The sequence below is a fragment of the Bicyclus anynana genome, chromosome 13, assembly GCF_947172395.1.
Source record: "Bicyclus anynana chromosome 13, ilBicAnyn1.1, whole genome shotgun sequence".
Taxonomy (NCBI): Eukaryota; Metazoa; Arthropoda; class Insecta; order Lepidoptera; family Nymphalidae; genus Bicyclus; species Bicyclus anynana.
The window spans coordinates 13,935,261-13,962,770 of NC_069095.1; the positions used below are offsets into that span (position 1 = coordinate 13,935,261).

Here is a 27,510-nt window from a genome sequence, read left to right on the forward strand (position 1 = left end):
ATTCGCACGACTGCTGCGAGGTATGAGGAGGGCGCACACTCGACAAAATGAAACCACAATAATTGAGCAACTTTTTTAATAAAACTTTTTAACTATGATATAATAAATACAATAGAATACATTACGAGCATTTATTATGTCTCGGGCGGACGGGCGCGGCGCGGGAGGGGGAGGGGACTACACTTGCGGCACACTATACAAACCTAACAATCCATGTGCCTGACTCGTAGCAACAAAAAGCTGCGTCGAAAATTACGACTGCATTATAAGAGTAGGTATTCTAATATAACTATTCACCTGTGGTGCATCATGAAATGCTTCATGTTTGCTGTAATTGATTCTAAAAGTGTATAAACAACAAATAGGATCGCAAGATGTGAAGAGTCCTAGTGCCAGCATCAGTGGAAGCGGTAGGTTCGTATAGTGCGAGTGTGAGGGGTGGGAGGGGGAGGGCCCGGCGCCCGGAAGGCACAGTTCTCGTTAGCAGACGGACGCAAGCCGAGGGTCCGCGACACTCGGCTCGACGCACTTTACACCAACATCAATCATCGCAAACAGAACACATCACCCTTGCCTCTGCCAGTGGCGTGCACTGGTCGAGCTACGGGCAAGCCGCGCGGTGGCGTGCGTGGACCCCGCAGAGCATGGATGATCTACCTAATGCGATGCAAGGACTCCATATTTGAATGGTACACAGAGATCGCCACCGCTGACGTGACTGGACGCCGTGGATTGGCCTTAGCTTTAGAGATAGCCCAACGATACATCGCATACATTTTCACGGTTAGAGATTAGTCTCTAAGGCTAGCCGCACACACGCAATAATAATATTACCAATTAAATTGTGTAGGTAGCATAAAGTCTTACCCCGGCATTATTTCAGTATTATATTTTTACGGGGAACGACTTTAGGCAACCTTAGTTTATTGGTCATATTATTCAGTAGCAGGGACCTATGGATAATGCATCACATTTGGTCTTCTGTCTCAATGTCTACCGGCAATCCTAAGCACGCCACTGATAACAACGTTTGTGGTTTCTAAAATAGTTACGTTGACAATAGTTTAGGTGAAACTATACATTTTACTGTAGAAACTATATAAAACTATCAAGTTTATCGCCACACGCCCACTACACTTGGGAGCAAAGAAAGTGAGCCATCTGCAATTTCTATTTTTCGTTGTTACGGTATTTGGTTCCGAGTTGTACTTAAATGTGAAAATATCTACCGTTGGAAAAATGACATACCTACCCAATACAAGTGGACAGTGCCTTGTAATTTTAACTATAAAATTAAACTCTAAGAACGTAACATACTTTTCGTAGAATTATTCATCTTGTAGACGTGCTGGTCGCTTCATTTGATCTATATTAATTGTATTTAAATTATATTCCTGTCAATCACACCCGATATCTAAAGAACAAAAAAACATTGTGTTCAGGAATTAGGGAATACATACTCTACTGTTAAGAGTACCGACTCAAAGTTTTTTTAAGGCGCATTAAATTACCTATAAACAGTGTTTGTTTATTCGATCGAATCATTCAACATATTAACAGGCGGTTCGATTTCTGTGCTTCCAAGTGTACATGTGTTGTCGACCGCACACACAGGCACTGCTCTACACGACGACATAACATACGTTTAACGTTCACGTGAAGATCTACCACAGTTCATACAAGATAACGTCAATACAATCATACAATACGGAATTCATTTTTGTAACTTCATTTATTTAAAGCATTGACTCGTAATTTGACATGTCAATATAATATAAATTTTATTTAAATCTAACACAACAATACATCAGCTTGCTCCTGGTACACTGCGACATTCAACTGCGACACTGGACAGCAATGTCCATAAAATATGTTAAAATCTGTATCCAATTTTGACAGTTAAATTTCATTAAGTAATAATTAATTTTCAGTCCTTCTAAATTGCTCATAATAAATTAAAAACGATTACTTCGTTGTCATCTCGTGTGGTCATGGTGTGTGGTCAAAATATAAGAATAAATTAAAACATTTTCGCGAAGGTACAATGCTTATTTCATTTCAATTATAACTATGGATCAGTTGTGAGCCTCTGTAGGTCGTGCCACACCAAGTTTTCACCTAGAGCTTAATTAGGTTTATATTTTGGTCGCATACTTTTGACTAAATACATGTAAGAGCATATCTCCGTGGGCCTCAGTCTAGCCACACTGATTTGTGAGCCGGACCACATTACATTTAATAAGACTGGGCACGAGATGTATTTTCGCGCATTTTCATTAGGTAGCCGCAAACATGCAATATTATTGTTACCAAGTTCTCCCACAGACCCAAGTATGTCCACGTGAGCCATTGAAATGTATTAAGTTAATATAGAACGAACAGCTGCGTTGAATGAAATTGATTGCTAATATAACACATTAACTGTTTACATTGGTGCTGAAGATCCTGATTTCAGTTTGAAAAAAACTGTATCTCAAGATCCTCCGAGCCACAGACTGGTTAGTCTGCGGCTTCGAGTAACGAGCTCCTACGAAGTAGGTACTGAACTTTATCCTGAGAAATTAACAGTAAACATTCTCAGCCTGTAAATTGGGAAGGTAGTCATGTTACCCTACACCCCGGGCGGCCAGTGTCGCGTCGCGATAAACCTTAATGATTGACCGTTTAGTGGGGACGCTTGGGGCCGATGCGACCCGCCGATACCAAGGCCCTGTACTGAGGAGATACAATATATCACAGTACGCGGTCGCTGCCATGATACTGGACTGACTCTAGGAACTAGACACGATCCCTCCAAAGTCACTCGAAACTTTCAATTACCAACAACACGGCTTGTGGCTCTATTCCACCGTAACACAAACACTATTGGATTGAGAGCCTCCGATGGCCACACCTACCACATTTCATAAAAGCTTAAAAAGTTGCTACCATAGGAAACGGCAGGCAACTATTCAGTGATAGCTTTGGAGGTAGCAGAATTCTAGAATCTAATCTTCCATTACTTGTCACTGGATGTCATGTCACATGTCATACATGAACCGTGCGAGAGTGCACTGAAGCGTGCGCAGTACCGAGCGACGCGACGGCCGAGTCCGCCGCTACACTTGCACAATATTGTACAAATAAACGTGACAACGACAACGAGAGGCAACTAATTGCACTAAACATAATTGTTTACGTTTCACAGCATTACTGCTAAATATTAAAATTAAATACTTGAAGCCGAACGACGCACAGTTCCGACTTCGCTATCAACCGGGCCGGTGTAATAATTTCGCCCAAATACGAGAAAGTTTTTAAAACTTTGAGAGTGTCACACAATTATAGTCTGTTTACACAAAATTAAAATCTACGACATTCAGTACAAGCATGAGGGACCAGCAATCGCAGTGAATTCTTTACTACTCCACTAAGAGAACCGACTCTTTTGCAAACTGCAGGCTCTATATCCAAGTTACACATCAATTCTTTCTACGAACCGCCTCTTTGCTTTAATAATATGATATCTCTAAAAATACACAATTTTACAGGTTACTTTTTAATTAAAAAAACTAATGTCTTTTTCAACATAAATTTACATAAACACATTATTTTCGACACGAAATGTTTTTTTGAAGTTAAAAGTAGCCTCCTATACTCGTATGTTTTCGAGATATCGCGTTATTCAAGCAAAGAGGCGATTATCGCTAACGCTTCGAAAACAAATAAATGTAGGGCGATGACATTCTCAATCAATGTATCACGTGATCAACTTACGAATCGTATACGTCATTCCCATACATTTTTTAGTATTAGCGTTTGTAGCGATAACTGACGTAACTTGTCTACAACCCCAGCCCCAGGATCTGCTCGCCCCAGGACGCGGACACCGGTGCGTCGCCGGCGCACTCACACATACAACGGACAACGGACATAATCTTATATTTAGCACCTTTAGAGCGACGCCGCTGCCGTGACGTCACCAACACGCGACAATGATTTATCGATATTTACATCTGTGAAATACGTATTCAATACTGTTTCGCTTTTAAACCACCATTAAAATCTGGTATATTAATTTAAGGACTCTACACTCACAGCGTTCGTTCACGGAGCTTCACGGCACTCATGTGGAGCCGGCATGACACTTTGCCAGCGAACGCTGTGAATGTAGAGCGGGTATTGCAGTGAATTATCGTATCCACGATGTAGTCGCGCGTACGCCGGTGACGTCACGGCGCCGCCCGCACACATCACAACAATCACAGGCTCGCACACAGGCGCACGCTACAGTACATGTTCGTGGCGCTGAGCGAGGCGAGCCTACGAGCCAGGGTCGTAGCTACCGCCGTGTTAATTGTATCAATGATACCCCTTACGTGTGATACACAATCTCACTTAATCTGGTGCTTTAAAAAAAAACAAATAATTTTAGTAATAACAAAAGTAAAATAACTTTTTTTCCCGAGTTATGCGTGCGCGTATTTGTTTCTTTTGTGAGTAAAATTCAAACCTCTCATTTGTATTGGCCCCCCCCAACTAATTTTGGCTATAAAAAAATCCAAGGCACGCTACGCCACTGCTACGAGCCCAGCCCACGACGATACGAGGAAACAATATGTGTAGGACGTTTGCAATGCGTACATTATTGCACAATGATATTATACACACATTAGTGTGTATACACACGTTTCGACCGACGAAAGACCCCGGTTCCTGAACACAAAATCTCGTATAATACGCGCCAAACTTGTAGTCAGCTAAGACACAACACGCCGAACTACGGCGGCATTCAACCCCGCTGAGATATGGTTTGTATACTGCGCCTCGTGTTCAGAGCAGACTCTAAGTTTGCCGCGTGCTGTACTATAATGTACCTGAGATCATGGGCGTAGCGAGGTACGGACAGAGCGGACGGTTACTTATGAAATAATCGTTCGAGCTGAAAACCGGCTGAACCCGAAACTGAGGCTGACGCTGAAATTCGGTTTCGGTTTCGGCAGGAAAAACTGGTTTGGTCGGACAGTTTCAATTGGTGGGATACTCAATTTTAGTATAGCTGCCCCCCCCCGCGCCATAGATACAATCCTGGCTACGCCCATGCCTGAGATACTATATTTTAAAAAATCGAGTCTTTAACGAGTCGAAAATCTTTTCTTATCAACATAACATTAATTGGAATTATTAAAATACATTTTTGTTCTTTTTTCGTTTACATTTCTATGTGCCCTTTTGGAAGTCAGATGTTAAAACTGTAGCATCTAACAATCACATGTTGAATTTTGTACGGTAGCCACGACCATGATATACAGTAGAGGTTGATATCGGCTTGATTGTAGGCGGAACATAATTATAAAAATACTTTATACATATGTTGCAAGAAAAGGTATAAATACACTTTGCAGATTGTTCTTTAAAACGAATGTTGCACCAAAGCGATGGAATCTTTCGTAAAAAGAATATATTTGTAAGTTTGCACATACGAAGTCACAACGTAAAGTGTAATGATTAAGTGAGACAGTGATCACTTTGGTGCGGCAATTTCACGACAATTTCATATTTTCTTGCTAAATAAAAAAGGAAACGCAGGCAGCATTCTAGGCACCACTTTAGACACGTAATATATACAACACACAACTACATCAATACAACAAAAAAGCGATAAATTAATCGCTTTAAAATCGTGCCAAGTTCGCAGTTAATTTTATACTCTGCATTTCAATATCATAACTTAATAATATAATATAACAAAGATTAAGAAACGAGTCACTCAAAATCTCCATTTTCACGTTTACATCAACAAATAACATTCGCATAATATGCACGACATAATACTTCACAATAACAATATGTAGTAATGAATCGACTACCGACCAACGTGTTTGCGCCTCCACACGGCGAGGCAGAGCGGAAGCAACGACATAATGCGATACCGATATGTTCACTGATATATTTTTCGATATGGATCCTTTAACACAAAGTTGCCAAGTTCGTTCGTAACACTCCTGATGGTCCGCGCGAGCGGGGGGCGGGGGCGTGTAGCGATGAACGAAAAACACACGACTAATGCACCGCACGTACGATTTCATACCCGCGCAGCCTTTCCCCCCGTCGCCCGCATGTCATGGGAGTGTCATCAAAGAGCTTGCGCGTACAATTCGGGAACGTTCTCGTCAATTCACTTAGCAGTTGCGTTAATCAGCGACGCGCGAATGGCAGACTGAGTCACTGCGCGAAGTTGTCTTGTTGAGGAGAAAGTCAACCAAACCGACCGTTTGATATTTGTTTTAGTTTTAATACTGCCACTTCATTGAGAGATACAAAAACTGATATTTTGTTCAGCATATGTTATGCAGGAAAACATTATATGCTACAGAGTCGACAGATAATGATCCCGATATTCTGTTTCCATGTTTTATAACTCGACAGTATGATTTTCGAATTCACTGCTATCTTGCTCTTTGTATAACACGGTATTATAGATAGAGAGAAATTCGAAACTCACATTTTCGAGCAACACACACAACATTAAAACTTGCACCTACACGACAAAAAAGCCGAGTCCAGACGTGTGTAACGCGTAATGTAATCCACCGTGTGTTGTAATTCAAATTCTATATAGGGACGGCACTACGAGCATTACTTGTTACGCTCACTGATCCATCGGCTGTCGGTTCGGTCGCAGTGCTCACAACTGTTGGAAAACGCTTGAAATAGATTTGCGTACACAATTCGCTTTGAGTTCATGTGGCGTCCACACTGTTGACACTAAATTACACGTAATCTTACATTACGCATTACACACGTCTGAACCAACCTTTAGGTTACGCGTGCACAGGATTTCTATTGATTCGTTATTCAAATCAACCTAGAGAGGATATCTTGCGACCAAAAAATAAATCCCCAAAATTGTTACAGCATAAACCTGCATAAATAAATTAATCGCTTTAATATTTAGCCGAATACTGTTTAGAATTTAATCTAGTCAAGAATCTGCTATTTAACAACACGTCGAGGTTAATCACTATGCGGTACGAACATTCAGACGCGGCGGAGTATCAAAGCCGGATTTACATTTGTCTGATGTGTCGTGTCGTGACGCATCAGAACAGAATCGGTATCATACATTTTATTTGGTTACGTTTACACTTGCGTTGTAACATGTCGTGATGGCTTCTGATATGCCGTATACAAAACGTATGTAACCGATAGCGTCGGCCCGAAGTAAATTTTAAAATGGAGCGAGATTAAATTATGGCGCCTCTCCTGTTTGTTCCTAATAATATGTAGATACCTATACCAAATTATGAGTGTGAAGTAAGAATGAGACGCATCTCGACCATACTCTGGGGTGACCAATTTAAAATCAGGCGCCGTATTGTCTACGGTTGAGTAGGATTATCATTTCGGCGCCCTCTAGGATTTGGCGCCTGGAGCGACTGCTCCGTTCGCCGTATGGACGGGCCGGCCCTGGTAACCGATTCTGTTCTGATACGTCACGACACGACACGTGAGACAAATATAATTCCTCCTTTAGCTACATATCTGCGTTGCTACGGGGATATTGAACACGTGTCGATCGGCAGGCGAGCTGCCGAATAACATTCAATAAAATTTACTTACGAGTAAAATCACTGGAAATAAAACAGCGCCTCACAGCAGGAGCTGCGGCTACAGCGCCTCACAGCAGGAGCTGCGGCTACAGCGCCTCACAGCAGGAGCTGCGGCTACAGCGCCTCACAGCAGGAGCTGCGGCTACAGCGCCTCACAGCAGGAGCTGCGGCTACAGCGCCTCAGAGCAAGAGCTGCGGCTACAGCGCCTCACAGCAGGAGCTGCGGCTACAGCGCCTCAGAGCAAGAGCTGCGGCTACAGCGCCTCACAGCAGGAGCTGCGGCTACAGCGCCTCACAGCAGGAGCTGCGGCTACAGCGCCTCACAGCAGGAGCTGCGGCTACAGCGCCTCACAGCAGGAGCTGCGGCTACAGCGCCTCAGAGCAAGAGCTGCGGCTACAGCGCCTCACAGCAGGAGCTGCGGCTACAGCGCCTCACAGCAGGAGCTGCGGCTACAGCGGCGGACACAGCGAAGCGTATGTACACGCACTACAGTACGAGATCCGGCGGAAGGATATACACACTCATCTGTTGTTTGGGGTAGCAAATAAATGATAGGAAATATGCTCATTGACATATGCAAATATATTGCCCAGTAACATTGCACCCGATAAGTATTAAATGATTAATTTTACTTCATTAATAAAAAGTGTATACTAGTTAAAAGAATATACCCAACAGAATTGAAAACGTAAAGGTTGTTTGCTTTCACACTGCAACTCTGGGGTTGCCAGATATAAATAATTAATTAATTATACAAATACCCTTATTGGTTATTTAGTCGTATAATATATATTTTTTTTTATTCTTCACAAGTTAGCCCTTGACTACAATCTCACCTGATGGTAAGTGATGATGCAGTCTAAGATGGAAGCGGGCTAACTTGTTAGGAGGAGGATGAAAATCCACACCCCTTTCGGTTTCTACACGGCATCGTACCGGAACGCTAAATCGCTTGGCGGTACGTCTTAGCCGGTAATATGTCAAATGAAAGCTTATTGTATGCTTTATTTTAGTGTAATAAGTTTCCTTAGATTTAATTCATGGTTTCCTAGATTTTGTATGAAAAATGTATTTGGCCACAATTTAACTAGGCAACCTATTCACAATGTGTCACTGAATATTATCTATCATTCATTTCCTACATTTACTAATAAATAACTGATGAGGGTATACATTTCTAGTGCTGTATCTTACAAAATCACAGTACATCGTACATCTACGTTAAGCTCTCTCAGTTACACAAAACTTCTACCTCCGTAGGAACACCATTGTTCCCAAGATTCCGAACCGACGACCCTCCCGACCCCCGCCCTAAGGATTCAAATGTGACCTTAGCAAAAAGACCCAATCTTCGGTACTAGAGTACAGTAAAACGTAGTCACCCGGATAGCCTATAGTATACACCTACAGATTACAAAGTTCAAAAAGCACGAATATTTTCAATGGACCGTCGTTTTATATCATTTATTCTATTCGTATTTCATTGTAAAACGTCACTCGCAACCGGGAAACGTATAAAAACATACTCGTCTACAAAAAAGTAAATATAAATGTCCCTACGGTAAAAACTAAATTGTGATAAAACTGTTGAAATAAAATGTACGTTCCCGTCATCACAGATCATATACAGAGGTAAACATTGCTCGACGCCGACACGCCGACTGCCCTCTGACGTGACGCTCGCGCGGCGACCCGACGCGACGGGGCTATCTCTCGGTGAACCGGTCACCAGAGTCGGCGTCGTCGTCAGTCGCACCGAGCGCCGCCGACTGGCACAGTTCAGTGGTGGCGGTCGACGTCGCGGGGCTGCAGCGGGGGGCGGGGGGGCGGCGCTGCGGGCGCGGCCCGGAACGATCACCTGTCGGCGGGGGGCGCGCGGGACTCCAGCTCAGCGGGGCGGGGGAGACCGGCGGCCGGAGGGCTGTCGGGCCCCGCTTCGGGTGGCCGGGTTTCGGTCGCGTCGCTTTTCGCCGGCGAGGTCTCTTCGACGATTTGTTTGGGTGTACTCGTAGGGAGGTTCTGAACACTGTCGTTTTCCGCGATCTCGACCTTCGACGGCGCGATCTCGATATGCGACGGGGCGATCTCGACGTTCGAAGGAACGATCTTGTCGTTCGACAGGACGATCGCGTCGTTAGACAGGACGATCTCGTCGTTCGACGGGGCGATCTCGACGTTTGACGGGGCGATCTCGACGTTCGAAGAGGTGATCTCGACGTCCGAAAGGGCGATCTCGTCGTTCGACGGGGCGATCTCGTCGTTCGACAGGGCGATCTCGACGTCTGGTGGGGGACTCTCGGCGTCCGGAGGTGGGCTCTCTCTGGAGCTCGGCGGAGCGTCCTCCGTGGCCGGGTCAGCCAGCGGGAAGGCGGCGGGCGCTTCGTCGGGCGGCATGTGGCGGAAGGCGGTGAGCATCTTGCGCGCCAGCAGCACGGTGAGCGTGTCCTCGTACGCGCCCGCCGCCGGCGCGCCGCCCGCCGCCTCCGGTTGCTCGCGTGCTTCTGCATATATTGAAAGATTCATTAAAAACAGAATAACGAATGAGTCTTTACAAACGACGTACTGAAGCCGGTTAAAAAAAAACTAATGTCACGCGTCTGCTTGACAGCCACATATGTATACATTGTTTTTCATGATTTGTATTTTAAAATTTAACACTTACAATAATTACGTAAATTAATATTATTTCTTTAGTTTTTGCAAACAATTATTAAAATATTTTAAAACACAAGACGCAATTTTTTTTTTGAATTATATTGAAAGTTACTGGTGCGACGGTTCGTGTCGTACTGACTCGAGAATGTATTACGTTTTGAATTTCGTATTTGGAGCGGCTACGACACCGTCGTCTTTCGTACGCTCCATCTGTATATTATTGAGAATCTGTGATCAAAGATGGTATAGCATCTCTCCGGACGCTAGCTGCAGCAGCCCTAATACTCATGCCAACTAAGCAGTATTGCTGACTCACGTCAGCCAATGTATTATTAACGGCAGTCACTCCTGATCGCTTAACACGGACGCTAGGTTTGTAATATATAGTCCGCCTAGCTAGTAATTTATATATTTGTCGGCGAGTGAGTTATTTGATAGATAAGCAAAATCTACGTTAATTAATTGATAATATTAGAATCAAGTTTTCATGTAATTGGGTTTTAATTATTTAGTGTGAATAAATAAGACTGTGAAAGATTGATCACGTGACTCTCGTCCAATAGTATTGCGTTAAAATGGTGCGTAGGCGGTACGCTTTACGGAGTGGAGGCGCCCTGCCACTCTGTGGCCTGCTGGTTGAGCAGTTCAGTGTAATCAAGTTCTCGGAATGAATAGTCGTCTTCCATTTGTCAAATAGTAATGGTGAAATGTTAAAAAAGTGATAGTGTTTCGGAACTTCAGTGGGTGAGTTATCTGTATAGTCCGGCCATTGCATTGTTGGTTACTTGCTGATAGCCAACACGAGCGGGGATGGGGAGCGTCTACATGTAATAAAAGGGCCCTTTAACCCAGCTACTAACGGTTGCCAGTCCGTAATCTCGCTCGTACTTGACGACCTGCCCTATGATAGATAACCCTGGTTTACATGTGATGGTATCAGAGCTGTACTTGATCAATATTGTAGTTAGAGGTTAGAACTGTATTAGTAAGTTAAGCGATGCGGTGATGATTGATAGTGTCACTTTGTGTATCTGCCATCCTTGACACGTAAAGCATAGAACCTGATCTTAGACTACGGCTTCTCCGATATCAGAAATAGTATTTAGTCAATCCGCTGATATATTCATACTGTAACCTTTTCATTGGCATAAATATTATTTAGAAACGCTCAGTAATGTATCAATAGTCAAGTGCACACACTAGCGCAGCTCGCACGTACCGGGCGACCAGAAGGCGTCGGCGGGCAACGCGCGCTCGGCGCACGCGAAGGGGTCGGCGGGCGGCGCCGCGTCTGGCTCGAACTGCGCCCAGCCCTCCTCGCCGCCCGCGCCGCCCCCTCCCGACCCCTCCCACGCTGTAACACGGCAGTTGGAATATATCAAACATAAACAATATTCACTGCGTGTAGTACATGGAATAAGGGTACGAAATATATTAATCAACAAAAGTTAAGGATTCTTTATAAAACATGTATTTTTACGAATTTTCCAAACATCCAACGTAGTCACAATGTTACTTGCTGTACTAAAGTCTAAACGTCAAATTAAATGTTTAATTAATATTTTTGTCAAACGCTCCGTTTGTTAGATGATTTGTTAACGTGACGTCATAAAACAGTTACATAAAACAATATAGACCATCATGGCCGACACTGTTTTAGCTCGTATTGTAAAAAAAATATTTGTAAATAGCGGACGCCCGCGACGTCCGCGTGAAATTAAATTTTTCACAAATCCCACGGGAACCATGGATTTTTCCGAGAGGAAAAGTAACTTATGTGTTATATATCCAGAGTAAAATCTATTTCCTTTCCAAATTTCAGCGAAATCGCTTCAGTAGCCGCAGCGTAAAAGAGGAACAAACATACTTATACAGTTTCACACAAACTTTCGCCTTTATAATATGTGATAATGTGATTAAAATTTTCATATAATCACGTCTCAAAAAGTATGATATTTTTTTTTAATCTAGTAGAACTATGTCTAACTACTGGACCGATTTTGAAAATTCTTTAACAATCGAAAGCTACCAGGTGGTAACATAGGCTATATTTTATCCCCGTAATGCTACGGGAGAGGGAACTACGCGGGTGAAACTGTGAGGTTCTGCTAGTAAAATATATCTATATAATTTTATAAAAGAAAGTCGTTTTAGTTCCACTATTCATAACTCAAGACGGCTGGACCGATTTGGCTGAAAAATGGTGGAGAGGTATCTTAGGACCAGGAGACGGACATAAGGTCCTTTGGGTAGGGGTAGGTTATCACCGGTAGAGGTAGGGGTAGGTCAAGTAGTACAATACAAATACGTACGCGAGTCGTGCTGCAGCGCGCTCGGCGCCGGCTCGGCGTCGTCCCACTGGCTGCAACACACGCGCCGGTTAGTGACAACTGTAGCATCTCGGCCCGCTACAGTGCAAGGCCTCTTTAGGGGGATATGGAGCTTAGACCACTCTGCTTCAATGCCAAAACAATTTGACGACCTATGTAGCGCAGTAGTATGCGCGGTGGATTTACAAGACGGAGGTTCTGGGTTCGATTCCCTGAGCCCATTAAGGTTTTCTTAATTGGTGCAAGTCGGGCTGGTGGGAGGCTTCGGCCGTGGCTAGTTACCACCCTACCGGCAAAGGCGTACCGCCAAGCGATTCAGTGTTCCAGTACGATGTCGTGTAGAAACCGAAAGGGGTGTGGATTTTCATCCTCCTCCTAACAAATAAGCCCGCTTCCATCTTAGACTGCATCATCACTTACCATCAGGTGAGATTGTAGTCAAGGGCTAACATGTAAAGAACATTAAAAAAAAATGTGGGTTGGCAGGCTTAGGGCTTTACACTATCAGTGACGACTACTAAATCATTGACGACTACTAAATTAAGGAGCCAATTACATATTATTTATCAAGTTTTGTCAATTTTTTTATTTCTTTTATCATTGTCGTAGAAAAACTATTATATGCCACTGTGCGTAATTAGCGATTGTAGCACTCGTGCTGTATATTATGCTACAATGGCCTTCATTACATGACAGTGGCAAAAAAACTATTGTAAGATGGACATTGTTCCTAAACTAAAAAAAGTCACTAGTAGGCCTAAGATAAGACAAGCGGCCGATACGGAAATATCGCTGTTTTTGGTCCAATCGCAGCGACACGGCGATATTTGTACCAATGCCGAAGGTCCACAATATAAAATAATACTATTTATACATATAATACACTTCCATCTTACACTGCGTCATCTTATATAAAAAAATATGTCATTTAGTCTCTTCATGTGATATATCGTGGCATGTATCTTTAATTCGAAGCCAAGACTAGACCAGACTTGAGCTAATTTAGAAATTGTAAACTTTTAAAGCGACTCAACCAGGACCTCTCTGTTGAGGAGCACAGCACTAGCAACTGCGTCAGAGAGGTCATAAAGACTTTGACATTGAGTTAGGCTAAAGTTCGAAGAGCTGATGGACGTTGGGGTCCCAAAGTGCTGGAATGGCGACCCCGCACTAGTAAGCGCAGTGTTGGCCGACCCCCAACCAGGTGGACTGACGACATCAAGCGAGTCGCAGGAATTCGCTGGATGCAGGATGGACGTCCATCGGGCATCGAATGATATGATGATGATGAAGAATATACGCAATGACGCAAAGTGATGCCTATACTCACTCATCATCGAACAAGGAATGTCTGCTCTTGAGCAGCTCCAGGAAGTAGGTCCGCTTGCTCTCGTCCAGCGCGCTCATCTGAGAACACACACGATGACAACTAATCACCATTTTGTTAGGACACGTGACACCACTTACGTGCACAAAGTTCGTACACTAGACGTTCAAAATGGAAAATTCCTTCTAATGATTAATTTTGAACAGTGAGTTCTCAGGGTATGCAGCGAGTTTTTCCATCTATGAAGTGCCAACTACCAGCACCACTGGGGACACCCGAGAGTAGCAAACACATGTTCGTGTTTTACATAATATCCCTGATATACATCGCATATTTGTTAATGCAATTTAATTTCCCATACGGGGCCTGAATTTCAAATATAGAATAAAAGTCAATCTATTTTGAAAATTAAAGGGTACAGTCTATTATAGAAATCTTTCCACTCACTCAAATGAGCAATTTTCTCTTCTCCTCTCTATTGTAAGTAATTCAATCATTGATTTGCTTTAATAACTTGTCGGGCATTTCATTTCAAAGCCACAAAGATGTACACTCACTGGATCTTCGCGCGGTCCGTCGAGCGGCTCGGCGAGCGGCTCGCTGAGCGGTTCGGCGAGCGGCTCGGCCAGCGGCTCCCACACCTCCGCACCCTCCTCGTAGCTCGCCGCTGTCTCGTTGAACTGTGGGCGACGTCACAGACGTTACTAAATTGTGTTTTAGTGACAAACACGATGGTGTGGGAGGACAAACCGACTATTTCTAATAGCGTTATACTATTAATGTATGTAGTTGTTTTTAGCCAATTTATTAGGTGAGTGGACATGAAGTGTAACAAATTACATACTTAACTTTTTGAACAAGGATGTTCCTAAGAAGCATTCTCCTGCTCGAAGCCTGCAATCGCTAAGGTCACCACCAGTAACCGTCAGATGCGCGCTACGTGACATATCGTATATATCTCGTGACGAAAAAATTACATTGTCAACCAACAGCATTGAATCAGAACTGTCACTGTCTCTGTAAAGAGCCAGAATTATTTCCGATATTCGGCCACCATTGATCTTGACGATATATGACGTGGCGCGCATCGTTAGCGCATCGTAAGGTCTGTGTAGTACGCTAGCGGACGACTACAGACTAGCACTCACATCGTAGCCGTCCTCCAGCGAGTCGCCCATGCCGTCCATGTGCACCTGCATGCTGGCGCCCACCTGCACACGCACACCCACACCTACAGCTCGGCCGCGGCCGGTCGCTCAGAGCGGCATGTCGCTTGCCACGCAGTGCCGGACGCGCGACACGTAGCGTGCCGGACGATACACGCACGACACGCAGCGTGCCGGACTATACACGCGCGACACACAGCGGTGCCGGACGGTACGCTCACGACACGCAGCGTACCAGTTGATACACGCACGACACGCAGCGTGCCGGTTGATACACGCACGACACGCAGTGTGGCGGACGGTACGCTCACGACACGCAGTGTGGCGGACGGTACGCTCACGACACGCAGCGTGCCGGTTGATACACGCACGACACGCAGTGTGGCGGACGGTACGCTCACGACACGCAGCGTGCCGGTTGATACACGCACGACACGCAGTGTGGCGGACGGTACGCTCACGACACGCAGCGTGCCGGTTGATACACGCACGACACGCAGTGTGGCGGACGGTACGCTCACGACACGCAGCGTGCCGGTTGATACACGCACGACACGCAGTGTGGCGGACGGTACGCTCACGACACGCAGCGTGCCGGTTGATACACGCACCACGCAGCGTGCCGGACGGTACGTGCACGACACGCAACGTGCCGGACGATGCACGCACTACATGCTGCTACTGAGCGTCTCGGTTGGCTAATGCAGGGTGTTCTTAAGAGTACCACAAACATTTGTCTGCCCGATAATAAATAAAATAATTAAAAGAATAAGATTAAAAGTGTAAGTTTCCTTACCTCATACATGTTGTTCTCCCACGGGTAGATGCCACCCTGAAAAATAAATAAACTACATGAAAATCACTTTTCTCTGGAAAGTTTCATTAAAACGATAAGCCAAGTGTTTGTCTTACCCAAGGCATATACTTTTAAATAATGATATGATGTAATATCCGCGGTGCCCAGTGTGCGGCGGGTACTCACGAGCGGAGTGTCGTGCCGCTGCAGCAGCGGGCGCAGCTTGTCCTCGCGGAAGGCGTCCCAGCGCTGCTGCAGCGCCGACGGCAGCGCGGGCGGCGCGGCGTCCAGCGAGCGCAGCACGCCCAGCACGTGCCCCATGTAGCCGGCGCGCACGCCGCGGCGCCCGGCCGCCTCCTCGTTCTGCTCGAAGGCGTCCATGAAGCGCGTCAGCAGGTCGCACTCCTCGATCAGCTGCGGCAAGGGCGGGCGGTCAGCGCGCTCGTGCGCGGGCGGGCAGTGCTCCGACGGCGGGTACTCACGTGCGCGGTGTAGCGGTGCGAGAACAGGCGGTTGGCGCGCGCGTTGAGCACGAGCGCGCACACCTGCGCGTGCAGGAAGTTGTTGTGCGGGAAGCGGAACAGCAGCTCCAGCAGCACGGCCGCCGAGCCCAGGCTGATGAGCGCCGTGGGCACGTCCTCCGCCTCCGACAGCGCCAGGCGCGCCAGCAGCGCCGCCACGGCCAGCCGCGCCGCGCCCACGCGCGCCTCGCCCTGCAGCAGCGCGTGGTGCAGCAGCGGCAGGTGCGGCGCCAGCGCGCGCTCCACGCCGCCCGCGTCCTCGCCGTCGGCCAGCAGCGCCAGCAGCAGGCGGCAGGCGTGCACCAGCGCGGCGCGGCGCGCGCGCGCGGGGCTGGTGAACACGGCCTGCAGCAGGCGCCGCACCGCGTCCTCGCCGCGCAGGCGCTTGGCGAGCGCGCGGCCGGCGTTCCAGCCGCTCTTGTACGGGTCGGCCACCGTGGCGATGTCGCACAGCAGCGCGGCGGCGTTGGCGGCGGCCACGGCGCGCGCGCGCTCCGAGCGCAGCGCCGCGTCGTCCGCCGTCTCGCCGTTCGTGGCCGCCGAAGCGCTGTTGTTCACTACGAAGGAAGACCACATGGTAAAGTGCGTTGGCGAAAGTGTCTATCTATCTATTGCGTTCCACGCCAAAATACTAAAACATTTTTATGAATTATGTTAAATAAAAAAATAAAACCAGGCAAGTGCGAGGCGGACATATAGAGAACTTTTTGCCGCGAATATAAAACCAGCTGGATGAGTACTAATAAGACTATACTAATAAAATATACCTTGAAAACTTATCAGATATACATAAAATATAGTATAAGCATCAAGTGAGCACTGGCGAGCGAGTGGCACAGCCCCCACCTTCGGCGTCAGTGGGCGCGCTGTCGTCTCCCTCCGCGTTGTGGTTGGCGTCGAGCCGCTCGCTGTGCTGGTTGTGCGGCGTGTCGCCCGCCTGCTCGTCGGGCGGCGGCGCGGCGGACGCCAGCGCGGCGGCCAATGCTTCCTCAGGGTCAAACGTGCCGCAGATTATCTGGATGAGGCTCTCAAGGAACTGGTGCTTGTCTAACCACTGGAAAGTGTACAAGGAACTCTTTGACAATATTATATACATATGACTATTCATATTCCATTAGGATTTCTTATTACCAATTTAAATATTCTTCAACTATTTTTTTAACCACTTTCGCCTTACTAATATGGCAAATCATGATAAAAATAATTACTGGATAAAAGTGTCCTTACAAAAAAAAGTGTCCTTAGAACAAAAGCAAGATGCAAGATGCAAGAATATCTTAGAGATACACACTTGACATCAAGTGTGATCTTGGTCAAGTGTTGTACATAAAAAGTTACCTCATTTTTATTGGTAGTTAGTTAAAAGTATTTAGTTACAAGTGCATTTTCAGATATACAAATCTTATATAGTACAATTCTGATAAGGGACAATAACCATCCAATGGACATGTACAGTCAATTATCACAACACGATGATTAGTAAACAAACCATAGCAAGGAACACGTTTATATAGTTTGTTTGAGTAAAGCCAAGTGACCAAACCTCCAGTATAATGTTGTCGAAGGGCGCCGCCAGCTGCAGGAAGCAGGTGAAGGTGTCGCACACGGCGGAGGTGGCCATGTGGCGCAGCAGGTTGGGCAGGAAGTCGCGCCGCGCCTTGAACGTGTCCAGCACGTGCAGGCACACTATGTTGTGCAGGTACCAGTCCTGCGGGCACGCCACTGCCTTGTCTCAAGATGTTTGTGTTGAGGATCACTGCTACCCGCTAACCATCTCGTAAGCATCATAATCAGGAGCAAGCATCAGTAATAAGGAACTAGAAGCCCATAGCCCACGCCTCTTGTCAACTCTGACTCTTGCACTGACAATCAAGGGACTACGAAAGCAGCCTGAGAGGCGGTGGAAGACAGTTGACAGGTGACATTTCTACATTCTGACAATCTACAACTATCAAATATTCATATCATCATAACCATCAGTTTTTCGAAAATCTCGCAAAAACTATGAATTTTTTGCCTGTGTTAATGCAGGGTAATATCTGTCTACATTTTAAATGTCAGCCAAATCAGTTCAGTACTTGCCTCTTTAAAGAATAACAAACATCCAAACATCCATCCATACAAACTTTTATGTTTATAATATTAGTAGGATGTTTGATAAGATATTGGAATACATCACATAAATATCATATATACTAGTGAAGTGTCTTTCTCCTGAGCCTATTATATAACTATAAATATATTTATATGTCATCATCATCATCATTAAAGTGTTTTTCAGATAGCATGGGTATGTTGACAGTTGCCTTATGACGTTCATAATACAAACTATTATCGTGAATCGTGGAAAACTTTAAAGAGTGAAACAAATTGTCACCGTACCGTAGGTATGCAGCTTTTCTCATGATGTTTTCCTTCACTGTTTGAGACCCATAATATTTGTATGTATTGTTACATGATAATGGATTTAGATAATACATTTTGTATTTTTGGGAAAATCAGTAGTTATAAAGTCTATTCAATGTAAACATAGAAACAACTAATCAAATCTTTCCTCTTCATAATATTAGTATATCAAGCTATTCAATAATCCTGTCAAAGTATTTAGTGTGACTTGTGTGTGTATGTTCCTAGCTCACTCAAACAAATTGTAGCTGTAATGTTGTAGCAATCAGATGCCCACTAAATGAGTCAAATGTGCACTTTGCTGTAATCTGTGTATACTGTAGGCGTAGAATAATGATCCAGAATGAGTCTATACAAGCAGCATGATGAAGCCAGTGAAACAGATAAAAAAAATGTCACACGTCTCCTTGACATCTGCATAAACAAACTTTTTTCACAGTTAGTATTTCAAAATTATGTAAATTAACAAACTAACAACAATTACGTTAATTAATATAATAACCACGAAAAAAAACAAACTAACAACAATTACGTAAATAAATATAAAAAACAAAAAAAAAAAATACTCCATCTTATTTCTTTAGTTATTGTGAACAATTTTTAAAATATTTAAAACAAGATGCCATTTTTTTTTAATAATAACTCATACTCGCCATACTGACTAGAGAATTTAAAAAAAGTATGCATTTTTTTTAGATTTTGTATTTGGAATACAACACATTTGTGTTCCGTGTGCTCTATCTACTTTAATCTGTGATTGAAGGTTACTGAGATTTAAACACAATACATTGGCATTTGCAGTGATGAAACTGTACACCAAACTCTCTTATTACAACACAATTCAGCCAGCAGATGATTCACAACAGAGATATATAATCTCTAACTACTTTTGAATTGATCAATTCAGGCATTCAATACTGTATTTAGAAAAAAAAATATTGAGTAATTAATACCCACACTAAAGGTTTGAATATAAGTTTATTAGCTAAAATGGCACATTGTGAAGCAAATTAAGAAAATTTAGCTAAATATTAAGATTGCCTTAACATTTACATTTCCTACCAGTAGACCTGCAGTTTTACCCGAGTTGTTCCCATTCCCATTAATAAAATATAACCAATGTTATTCTGTGTTAATGTAACTTTCCATTAGTGAAAAATTGGTTTTTATATTGGTATATAGAAATAGTTGTCTGCCACAAACCTGCTTTGGACTCCTCTCCAGCAACATTTCAACAGTCTTGCTGAAGTAGGACGCCAGCAGAGGGTTCAGGGGAGGGTCCCTGTTCACAAAGTCGCAGAGCCTGTTCATCTGCGTGGCCTCCATGGACAGCCGGTCGCGCAGCATGGACAGGTTGCTGGTGAGTACTTCACTGGCTATGTTGGCATGTCTGTACTGTGATGACAGTTCTACATTTTTTGGTGGTTCTTCTATGATAAGAGTTATGAGTTCAGCCAGTATATCTGGTCTTGTGAGGCTGGAAATAAGATAATAACTATAATATACTAGGGCGAGAATGAGTGAGAGTGGAATACAATCCCAAAATTATATAATTTTGTAAAATAGTCATCAAACTATTAATTAAATAGGTGCAAGAATCTTTATGATGATTTTGTGAAGACTTTTCTGGATCTAAACTGTTTATCACTGTTGCATATAGTTCAAAAAGAGTATTTTGCATATAAATAATTTCAATTGAATCTCTGTTCTTTGTGTTGTTGATTGCCTACACTTGACTACAGATGACTCTTATCTATAAAACAAACCTATAGCCCAAGTTGATACAGAATTATGGTCTAATCTTGATCAATTAATGATTAAACACAATCATGTAACAGAGGCACTTTGAACAAAGCATAACCATAACTTGTAGGTGATGACTAATCATGGATTAGAGGGATATTGTTACTATATTTTATCTATTAGCCTAGAAAAATATATGAACAGGTACAGTGCTGAACTTACAACTGTATTAACGCTTTGTTGTCTGCCTTGCATTCTTGGAGAATGTCGTCCGCCTCGAGAACTTGAGTCAACGTAACGTTCTGAAAATAATATTCCACTAATTGATACTTGAGCACAAACTCGCGTGCACACTTTGCGATTGATAACTTCAAAGTTCAAACAGCAACACTCCAAACATTTACAATTTCGCTTAAATTCTGTGAATGTCGGTCGCCGAGAGGCCGAAGCTGATGGTGAAGCCCTCCTAACCACGAATCAAGACAACAAAATACGCACCTCCTCTTTTAAGAGACATTTCAACTCCCTAACTACTATATAATTGCCGCTCCAGAACATAATTAAAATTAATAAGTACGACGTTTTTAATTATACTAAATCCATAGAAAAGCATTAAATTTTATATAATTTAACGAAAGGTAAAAATCTAGAAATGCAACGACACTTTTCTTTTCTGATCTGAAATGACAATTGAACTGATGACAATTATTTTTCTGTCTGTGAACGCACATCATTAGACAGTCGTCTAATGTGTTGCCAATAACAGTGAATGAATTTTACAGATGATACACCTTTATTATTCGACTAAAGCATAAGTGTAGTCGTAAAGTTCTTATTACTTTTGCTTTTGTTCTTTCTGTTATCAAGAAATTATAATATAATCTAAACTAATATTATAAATGCGAAAGTAAGTCTGGCTGTCTGTTACCTTTTCACGGCTAAACGGCTGAACCGATCAAAATGAATTTTTGTATGATGGTAAATGAGACCTTTTTAGGTAGGATCCTAAAATAAAAATAGAAGGGAGTGAAATAGGGGTTGAAAATTGTTACTCTAAAAGTCCTTCATTTTTAGAGTTACAGTTTTTAAAAGTTTGATTTATATTTAGAAAAAATTACGAAATTCAATGTGAATCAAGAATTAAGTTTACATTGATGTCCATGATGAATGGATGAAGTAGTGGCTTCAACCATTAAAATAGTCAAAGAGTCGTGGGCGTCCGCTAGTGTTGTCATATTTTATATTTTAACTGCCTCATTGGTCCCGTGGTTAGCTACGGACAATGAGGTCCAGGGTTCGAATCCTGGGTCAGGCCAACTAAAACAAATTGGGATTTTTCTTACAAGGAAAATTTTAATAGCAGCCTGGAGTTGGGAAGTTGGCGGTGTTAGTACACCCCCGTGCCTCGGAGAGCACGTAAAGCCGTCGGTCCTGCGCCTGATCTCTCACCGGTCGTGTCGGTGAGATTAGCCGCCGTGACCGAAAAAAAAAAAAAAGTAGTCGGTCGGGAGCATATTATTAATTATTATTATTATATTATTATTTTATATTTATTTTGCTGTTGAAAATTTACGCAAGCGCTAGTTCAGAGTTCAAGTTTCTACTCTATGGTTCAAGTTCAGGAATTCGCGCTCAGAGTTTATTATTAATTTAATTATTCACTCTAGTAAAGTCACATCTTGCTAGACTCAGAATATTATGTGATTAGTTTTTTTTTCTTTACATTACAAGTTAGCCCTTAACTACAATCACACCTGATGGTATGTGAGCTGTAACACACTGCTGTCTGTGAACACTTTCAATCCTCGTGAAGTAGTCCTACTGATGGATTGAATGGATTTCCACCAACCAGCCCTAAACACAATAAAAAAAAATAAAAGTGCATCTGCTTAAGTGTGAAAAAAATTAAATAAAAAGTTGATTCCTCATGAAAAATAATTTATTTTACAAATATGGTCATTTCCTTTTAGACTTAAGTAATTGCATAGCGAGCGCCTCTGCTTCCTGGACTGATAGCGATGCAGATACATCTTCAATTTTCTTCACTTTACGTGGCGTGACACTCTCTTGAGGTATAACTTTACTTTCCAAGAGCTTCCGTTTTGTAGGTCTGTAAAAAAGGTACAAATAGGTTTTATTAAAAAAAATAGAATGAATTAACAGAAATGTATGCCAAGTCTCCAAATCAAATGAAAATAATATACCTGTGATATTTTTCATCTATTTCAGAATCGTCACTGCCAGAATTTGCCTGATTATTATCACTGTCTGAAGCAGGTTCTTTTGGATCAGAAACACTCTTTTTACCATATATTTTATCAGGGTCTGGCAGCCAAGACAAATCCACACTATCTGACTCAGACTGTGAGCCAAAGTCGTCTTTCTCCCCTTCTTCATCTTTTTTCTTATTTTTCAGTTTACGTTTTTGTTCTTTGTGCTTAGCCTTTACTTTTTCTCTAAATCTTATTTTATCAAATTTGTCTTCTTCGCGCAGCACTTCTTTAGCTTTTTCGATGTCAATACCACCTACATTTTCTGTGACAAACTGTTTGGCCAGTTCAGATTTTACATCTTTTTTATCGTCTTCAATTGCTTCACCATCTTCAGTAAACTTAACAGTCGTATTAACTTTAATTTTCTTCTTAAGTATCTTTTTTGCAACTGCTGCTTTAGTTAATGGTTTCGCATTTTTTTTAGTTCGCGTGTTCTCTTCCTCAAGTGCAGTCATATCCACTTCAACATTTTTCTTTTTTACTTTAATAAAGCCATCCTCTTCCTCATCACTATCTCCATTTACATTATGAAAATCAAATTTAGGGATTTTTTGTTTTTCTTTAATTTTTTTCATTTGCTGTATGACAGGTGCTATGCCACTTTCAGACTCGCACGATTCAGATTCTTCATGTTCGGCATCATTAGATTTAAGTTTTTGAATAACATTTTCAGTGGTTACTTTTTCCGTGTTATTTTTTAAATTCATTTTCTTGAACATAAACTTGATTCTTGGTGGAACAATGAGTCCTAGAGATCTGGCATAGGCATCTGTATCCAAAAGTTGAATATTAAAGATTTGTTTATTTTTCATTAATGAAACTGACTTCACATAACTAACAAAAGCTCTTTGTGCTGATTGTTTCAGATCAGAATTGTCTGAAAGAAGACTCTCTATTTTTCTTTGAGGCGACATTATCTTTGATGGATCAACAGATATTTTATTTATAGGAATTTTATTATTTTTGAGATCCTCAATAAAGCTTTCTTCTTGTGGCAGCAAAATCAGTAAACCTTCTCCTTTGCCAAGGACTCCACGAGCAGTGCGACCGGCTCTATGTATGTAAGTATCAACATTTTCAGGGCAGTCATACTGAATCACCCAATTAACTTTAGGAAAATCAAGTCCTCTAGAAGCTAGATCAGTAGCAAAAAGAATTACATTGGATTTTCTACAAAACTCTTGGTAAATCCTTTCTCTTTTTTCCTGGTGCAGTGTGCCATATAAAGCCAATAGACTGACACCAGGTCTCAGCTTGCAGAATAGCTCATACATGTATTTTACTTGTTTACATGTAGCCATGAAAACCAGTACCTTCTGCTTGAGGTGGTTTCTTATGAAGGACCACAGGGTGCCCAACTTGTCCTCTATGTCAGAGACTATATAGCTTTGCTGCAGAGCCTCCGGAGTTACAGTGGCTGCCTGTTCATGTGGAGCTACATATGTAGGGAACGACAAACTGAGTCTGGCTAAATCCCTTACTGATTTAGTCTGTGTGGCTGAAAATAATAAGGTTTGACGATTTGGAGGTAGATTTTCAATAATAGCATTCATAGTTGTTTCAAAACCCAAGTCTAAACAACGATCAGCTTCATCGAGGATAAGAATTTGAAGCTGGCTACAGTCAAACAGAGGATTCTCATCCATGTGCTGCAACAGACGTCCGGGGGTGCTGATTAGGATGTTGATTTGATCCATTCTCTTTCTTTCGAACTTGAGATTCTGGCCACCAATAATTAAACCAGCCGAGAAGTCATGCAGGTGGCCTACTTTTCTAAGAGTTTCATAAATTTGATAAGCCAGTTCTCTAGTAGGTGATATCACAAGAGCACCAACACCATCCAATCTTGTCCATTTCTTACAGAATAATATTTCCAATATTGGTATAAGAAATGCCAATGTTTTACCTGAGCCTGTCTTGGCAGCCCCTAGAATATCTTTCCCCTGCAGTGCATAGCCAATCGCCTGCTTCTGAATATCTGTTGGAACAATATAATTGTTTTCTTTTAAGCCTTTTAATGTTTTCTGTGATAGTGGAAAGTCTTTGAAAGTTTTTATTTCATCTGGTACAATCTAGAACAACAAGGAAAAATTATGAAACATGCAAATAGCACACACTTAAATACACATAATACATACATAGGTAAAGAAATATGAGTAAACTAACCAAAATTAGGGGTAACTGAATAAGTTTAAGAAATAGAAGTGTATATCTGGGGGCACAGTAAGTAGCCTTGCTAATGTGAAAGCAGCACATGACATTACTTCATCTCCAAGCTATTTGTTGTATTATAGTTTTGGCCTGGATGCTAGAAACCGAGAACTGTATTTTCTCAACAATTCACAGGAAATCTATTTTAGTTTATTTCTTTTTTATTCTAGTTCTCTAATCATTATTGCAAATTAAGATATATTTATTTATTTATTCATAAAACTCTATCATAGCTTGCATTGCATAGTGCATTACATAGTGTTCTGTGTGAATCATAGACTTAAGTTTTGATTGAGGTTAATTTGTAGGATTTTTATAGAACTTAACACTAGGATAGACACAGAATACTGTAAGCTATGAGTTTACAGATTATTATATAAGGGCATGTATAGAATTGGCTTTACGTGAGATCTGATAACTTTTTTACAGTACAAGCAATATTTCTTCGCATTAAATTTACTTTAAAATGTTTGTAGTGGCACACTCATACATTTTCTGTAATACGATATGTACTATAACTTTGCTAACACTTGCTATAGACTCCAAAGGTTAATTTAGAAACGCCAGAATAAAATAAAGAACACAAATAGACAAAATGCATAGCGGGAACAGATGAAATGCATTTTATTGCATTTACCTTATCATACTGAGCTTTTAGATATTGAATCGCTGCATCTTCCTCGGCACTCTTTTTCTTTTTCGGTTTAAAAAGTCTGTGTTTCTTTTTGTTTTCATTTCTCTTGAGTATTTGTCCGTCTTTCGTCATGATATTTTCTGAAATATTAAAAAATTAAAAAACATGTGCGCCGTGCGTTTTATTTATTTTTACGATGACAATTGACAATTGACATTGACATTAGTGATTAGACCATTAGACATTGACAATCAACCACAGATGACAAATGAAAACTGACACTAACAAATGAAAATTGACGTGAACAAAGATTATACTCGTGAAACTAAGTCGATAAAAGATATGGAACGTTCAGAATAAGTAGAGCCCTTTTTATGAAAGAAGTCTGGCGGCTAAAACCAGAACTAAAATTTACATCGCCTTAAGTTCAGACTACTTTAATATTTTAATCTAGTAGCATAAAATTTTGCTGCTAAACGTGTCTGGACACCAAAAATTTTGTCGAGTTCTAACCTACTAAATTTTTGGTGTTCAGCTAAATTTTACGCTACTCAAATAAACTGCTAAAGTAGTCCGAACAAGCCTTTACACAAATGACAATAAGACCACCATTACCAAATGACAAAGAGCGCCATTAAAACATTAGCGCCGCGTCTTGGGGACTTTTTTTATGAAAAGGACTTTAAAGCAATGTCGCTTTTTTGAAGTGACGTAAACGAGCGACTTGCACAAAGACAAAGAATATGTTCTGCTAATTATAAACTCTGCAAGGGTTTTATAAAACTAAACTCCAAGAGTAAAAGAACATGTATAGTTGAAATGTAATGATATATTTATCGATTTATTAAACAACTAGCGGACGCCCGCGATTTTGTCCGCGTGGATTTCAGTTTTTCACGAATTCCGCGGGAACTCACTTAGAGAAAGCCAGAAAAAGAGATACTTACCTATGTGGTGGGTCGCCTCTATTTGGGCTAAAAGCAAATTACACCTACGCTCCAAGCTCCATTCCTTCTAAATCCCAGTTCGGACTACTCGACTAAAATGCTAAAGTAGTCCGAACAAGCCTTATTGACCAATGATGACCTACGCTAGTGTAGTGTTTGTCGTTTAATGTCAGGCGTCTGTCAGTCTTAAAATATCTAAGATAGGATGTACTGTTTGTAACACTTAAAATAAATGAATTTATTTTCTTTCTTTCTTGTTTGCCCACTACGCAAAGGTGACTCTGAAATCTCTCCCTGGTCCTTCAAAACCGATTCATGCGGCAACCCAACATATGAAACAGCTCTCGGAAACTTATTTTGAGAGAGCTGGCAGTTGCCACCCGGCACCCACCCCAACCAATTAACGGTTAAGGCTCGCAATTATACCGCCGACTGTAGATGTAGACCTCATTTAGACGTCCGAAAAACGTCTTTTACGATCCTGACGATGACGTAACTACCGACAACGCTTTCGAAGCAGAAGCTATATTCGCCGGCGAAGACGAAGTCCTCGATATCTGACGTCACTCAGACGTGGGCTTTTCAGTTGTGTGCATTTTAAGAAATTAAATATCACGTGTCTAAAAACATCGTGAGGAAAACTGCTTATCAGAGAATTTTCTTGATTCTCTGCGTATGTGAAGTCTGTCAATCCGCATTGGGCCAGCGTGGTGGACTATTGGCCTAACTCCTCTCATTCTGAGAGGAGGCTCGAGCTCAGCAGTAAGCTGAGTATGGGTTGATAATGATGAATTACGAACTATCGATATTTTTATCTATCGACATTTTTTCTTTTTGTCACTACTCATTTGTGTTGTCACTTGATAGTGATCTGTGGCTTTTGTGGTCACTTGTCGGTTGTCATTGTC

The 27,510-nt window shown here is 42.3% G+C and overlaps 2 protein-coding genes across 3 annotated transcripts; both read right to left on the bottom strand.

Moving 5' to 3' along the window:
• Positions 1-61: 61 nt before the first annotated feature.
• On the bottom strand, positions 62-21,240 carry LOC112044505 (serine/threonine-protein phosphatase 6 regulatory subunit 3). Of its 2 annotated transcripts, XM_024080383.2 has the most exons (14): positions 21,036-21,240; positions 20,760-20,839; positions 19,998-20,271; positions 17,932-18,096; positions 17,235-17,442; positions 16,350-16,945; positions 16,054-16,281; positions 15,868-15,903; positions 15,054-15,116; positions 14,463-14,585; positions 13,909-13,985; positions 12,561-12,610; positions 11,468-11,602; positions 62-10,094 (listed from the first exon to the last, which is right to left on the bottom strand). In XM_024080383.2, exons 1-14 carry the CDS (start codon positions 21,093-21,095, stop codon positions 9,448-9,450), a joined length of 2,742 nt encoding a protein of 913 aa, XP_023936151.2. In that variant the 5' UTR covers positions 21,096-21,240; the 3' UTR covers positions 62-9,447. The 2 variants fall into 2 exon arrangements, with proteins under 2 accessions (XP_023936151.2, XP_052741113.1); XM_052885153.1 differs by lacking the exon at positions 15,054-15,116.
• A 1,218-nt stretch (positions 21,241-22,458) lies between these two features.
• LOC112044499 (probable ATP-dependent RNA helicase DDX10) lies at positions 22,459-25,871 on the bottom strand. Its single transcript, XM_052885154.1, has 3 exons — positions 25,659-25,871; positions 22,742-24,882; positions 22,459-22,647 (listed from the first exon to the last, which is right to left on the bottom strand). Exons 1-3 carry the CDS (start codon positions 25,785-25,787, stop codon positions 22,494-22,496), a joined length of 2,424 nt encoding a protein of 807 aa, XP_052741114.1. The 5' UTR covers positions 25,788-25,871; the 3' UTR covers positions 22,459-22,493.
• Positions 25,872-27,510: the final 1,639 nt, after the last annotated feature.